The sequence below is a fragment of the Limulus polyphemus genome, unplaced genomic scaffold (genome assembly GCF_000517525.1).
Source record: "Limulus polyphemus unplaced genomic scaffold, Limulus_polyphemus-2.1.2 Scaffold159, whole genome shotgun sequence".
In the NCBI taxonomy this organism is placed as follows: Eukaryota; Metazoa; Arthropoda; class Merostomata; order Xiphosura; family Limulidae; genus Limulus; species Limulus polyphemus.
In genome coordinates, this window is record NW_013665769.1 from 780,104 (window position 1) to 783,742 (window position 3,639).

The 3,639-nt window shown below is 32.5% G+C and overlaps 1 protein-coding gene across 1 annotated transcript in view; it reads right to left on the reverse strand.

The window, feature by feature from the left end:
- Nucleotides 1-573: 573 nt before the first annotated feature.
- The window catches only part of LOC106476836 (allatostatins-like), a 15,866-nt gene continuing 12,800 nt past the window's right edge, over nt 574-3,639 (reverse strand). Inside the window, exon 2 of the mRNA XM_013937459.2 lies at nt 574-2,660. Within this exon, the coding sequence (XP_013792913.1) occupies nt 1,061-2,656 (1,596 nt within the window). The 5' untranslated portion in view covers nt 2,657-2,660 and the 3' untranslated portion in view covers nt 574-1,060. The remainder of the gene's footprint in view (nt 2,661-3,639) is intronic.

A 3,639-nucleotide genomic window follows, 5' to 3' on the forward strand; every position in this document is an offset into this window, starting at 1 on the left:
AATGAGTTTGTTTTGTTTCTGGTATCAAAATGGCCCAATTTTTTGTTGCGAGTGTAATTTTTGGAAACATAATTAGCCTAACATTATAGCAATTATGGCGCTATTCCTTTGAGACATAAAGTTTACAAAAAAGAATAAGAAACGTGAAAGAATGAGATAATAAAATAATTTAATATATTTAAGTTCTCTGTAGTTCAACATTAAAATAAGTATGTCATTTTATTGTAATTTATAATGGAACAATATTTTATCATGTGTTAGTTTGTTTGAAGTTAAGCACAAAGCAACACAATGGGCTATCTGTGCTCTGTCCACCACGGATATCGAAACCTGGTTTCTAGCGTTGTAAGTCCCCAGACATACCGCTGTGCTACTGGGGGGCGTCATGTGTTAAAGCTTGAATGTTGAATATTGTTTGAAATATTTATTTAGGTTCTTGCAGATAGCCAGAATTGACTTGAAAAATTCACCAACTGATTAAAATCCTTATAAAGGATAGTTTTTACTGCTTATCATATGTTCGAGGACAACTGGTTGATATTTATATCATGTTCAAACACAAGTATTTTCTAATATGCCGATAATAAAGCGATATTTAATTTATCCTTTACATGTAGTACAATTAATATTTACAAACAATAATTGGACATATATATAAAATGTTGTACTATATATATAAAATTGTGAAATAGCGAAGTTTTGTTAATACACAATACAAAGCTTTGTTTTTATTGTTAACTCATATTTGACTGAAATTAGTTTTTACGAATCCATAAGTTTTTGAAAAACAAAAGGAATATTTTGAATTATTCCGCACATAATTTATGCTAATTATATAGATATCATTATATATATATATATATCATTATATATATATATATCATTATATATATATATATCATTATGTCGATATAATATATATATATATATTTCAACATAGTCGGTTTTTTCAACCACAAATAATTTCCTTTTATCCATAGCAGACTGTTTTACTTGCAGTATTCTTGGAGACGCTCTTGATCTTAAGCAAACTGAAAGGCGAGCAAATGGTGAAAACCTTTCATTCCCTTTCTTTCTCTGTATGGGAAAGACTGTTTCTATCATTAAGATGCAGACGTTTCATAAGTTCATTCAAATCTTGCAGATAGAGCGAATCACTAATAAGTGGTATTCCATTTCCTAATCCAAAAGCATAGTTTAAAGGGTTTAAAGAGTTCCTGTTTCCAAGCCCAAAGCCAAATCTGTTTTCTAGTCGCTTCCCGAGGCCAAAATTGAATGGACGAGTCTTTCTTTTGATTCGTTTTGATGTCATTGAAGATGTGGTCAATTTCTCTTTTGAATCTTTCTTGCCCAGATTTAAAGAAAGAGAATTATCTATTCTTTTACCAAGGCCAAAACTGAACTGAGGGTGAAATCTTTTGTCTTCCTTCAATGAAGAATCAGAAACAGTGGGTTTATTCAATAAGGATTTCTTACCCAGACCAAAAACAAATCGATTATCTGGGCGTTTGCCTAAACCGAAACTGAATTGGTGAGAATTCCTTTTGTCCTGATCAAAATAAGGGTCGACAACAGTGAGATTATTCAGTAGGGATTTCTTACCCAAACCAAAACCAAATCGATTATCTGGTCGTTTGCCTAATCCAAAGCTGAATTGGTGAGAATTCCTTTTATCCTTTTCAAAATAAGGGTCGGCAAGAGTGGAATTATTCAGTAGGGATTTCCTACCCAAACCAAAAGCAAATCGATTATCTGGTCGTTTGCTTAAACCGAAGCTGAATTGGTGAGAATTCCTTTTGTCTTGTTCAAAATAAGGATCGGCAAGAGTGAGATTATTAAATAGGGATTTCTTGCCCAAACCAAAAGCAAATCGATTATCTGGTCGTTTGCCTAAACCGAAGCTGAATGGTCGAAATTTTCTTTTGTCTTCATTTGGGGAAGAATAATCAATATTCATTAAGGGTTTCCTATCCAAATCAAAGTGAAAACGGTCTTCTGCTCGTTTGCCTAATCCGAAATTGAATTGGTGAGAATGTTTTTTGTCTTTGCCCACAATTAGGTCAAGCTTTGTGGATCTCTTGTCTATGCCAAAGGTGAAACGAGTCTCTGGCTGTTTGCCTAATATGAGTTGGTGGGAGTATCTTTTATCTTTATCAGTAACAGAATTGTCACTTATTGTATCTGTTGGTGTTGACTTTTTTTCCACGTCAAAAGTGAGGCGATCGTTTAGCCGTTTGCCAAAGATGAATTGATGAGAATGTTGCATTTTATCCACAAAAGTAGAATATTCAACAGTTGGATTATTTGGTGAATTTCTCTTTCCCAGTCCAAAAGCAAAACGACTATTCACGATATTACCTGGCTTAGAACTCAACTGGTGCTTTTTTCTTTTAAATCTATTCAAAGTACTTAATTCGTTAGTATCATTTCTTTTGCCAAGACCAAAAGAGAAACGACCATCGAATCTTTTCTCAAAATCAAAGTTTTTCTCTTGCTGTGAGCTTTTGTTTGACTGCACTTCAAATGAAAATCCTAAGCTGTCTGTAGGGTTAAACGATGTATCTTTGGTTTCTTTTTCGGCGTTCAACAGTTCGCCAATTGCTAGGATACTTATGAGTAGCCAAGTAAGTGTGGTTTGACGGATAACTGTAAGCATGATTCTGAAACAAGGAGAAAAAATATATTTATTTTTAACACCAATGAGGATTGAATATAATAATACTTAAATTATTTAAGAGTTTAAGAGATATAGAATATCGGTATAAGATATAAAACTTCCTAGTTCACAGACATAAGGACGTCGACCAGTTAAACATTCTCTCAAATAGTCACTTAGTGTCTTTCATTAAATTCTAAATTTTGCGAACATCATGTACAACACTTTTTTCATTAAGTACGACTAACGATTTTTAAACCAATATAAAAACGTGTTATGCATTAAGATATTAAACGCTATAAGTATTTATATATCAAAGCATAAACGGAAAGAAGAATGTCTGTATAAATAATATAATTACAATCATGTTTATATTTGTTTATAGAGAGAACATGTTAATCACGAGTCTACAAAAATGTTTTCTAAAACTTATGTTTAATTATAATTAATGTCGCTGTCATATGATACCGCCACCCCCATTGGCACAACAGCATGTCTGTGGACTTACAACTCTAGATGCCGGGTTTCGATACAGCCCATTGTGTAGCTTTGTGCTTAATTACAAACAAGGTACATTTAACTTCTGTACTCTTATACATCGGTATTGTGAAAATTTCAGACGTTTTAGGAACCTGTCTTGGAAAAATAAAATTTAACTAACTTAATCACTTACTATATATATGTAGTAAGTAATCGATTTAGTTAGATTTCATTGAGAAGTATATATATATATAAATTAGTTTGTTTGTTTATTTGTATCATATATTCGGTAAAATATACAAAGGCTACCTCTGCTAGCCATTTTTAATTTTGAGCTTATAGACAGGAGGAAAGTCACTAGCCATCAATAGTCAAACTTGGATTACTACTACTGTCATCAACAGTCCCAAAGTAAGAGGATAGCCCACAGTCTAGCACGTGTGTCTTATTTATATGTTAATAATAAATAAAATCCCTATAACCCGAGCTCTTTCGAAAGGTGG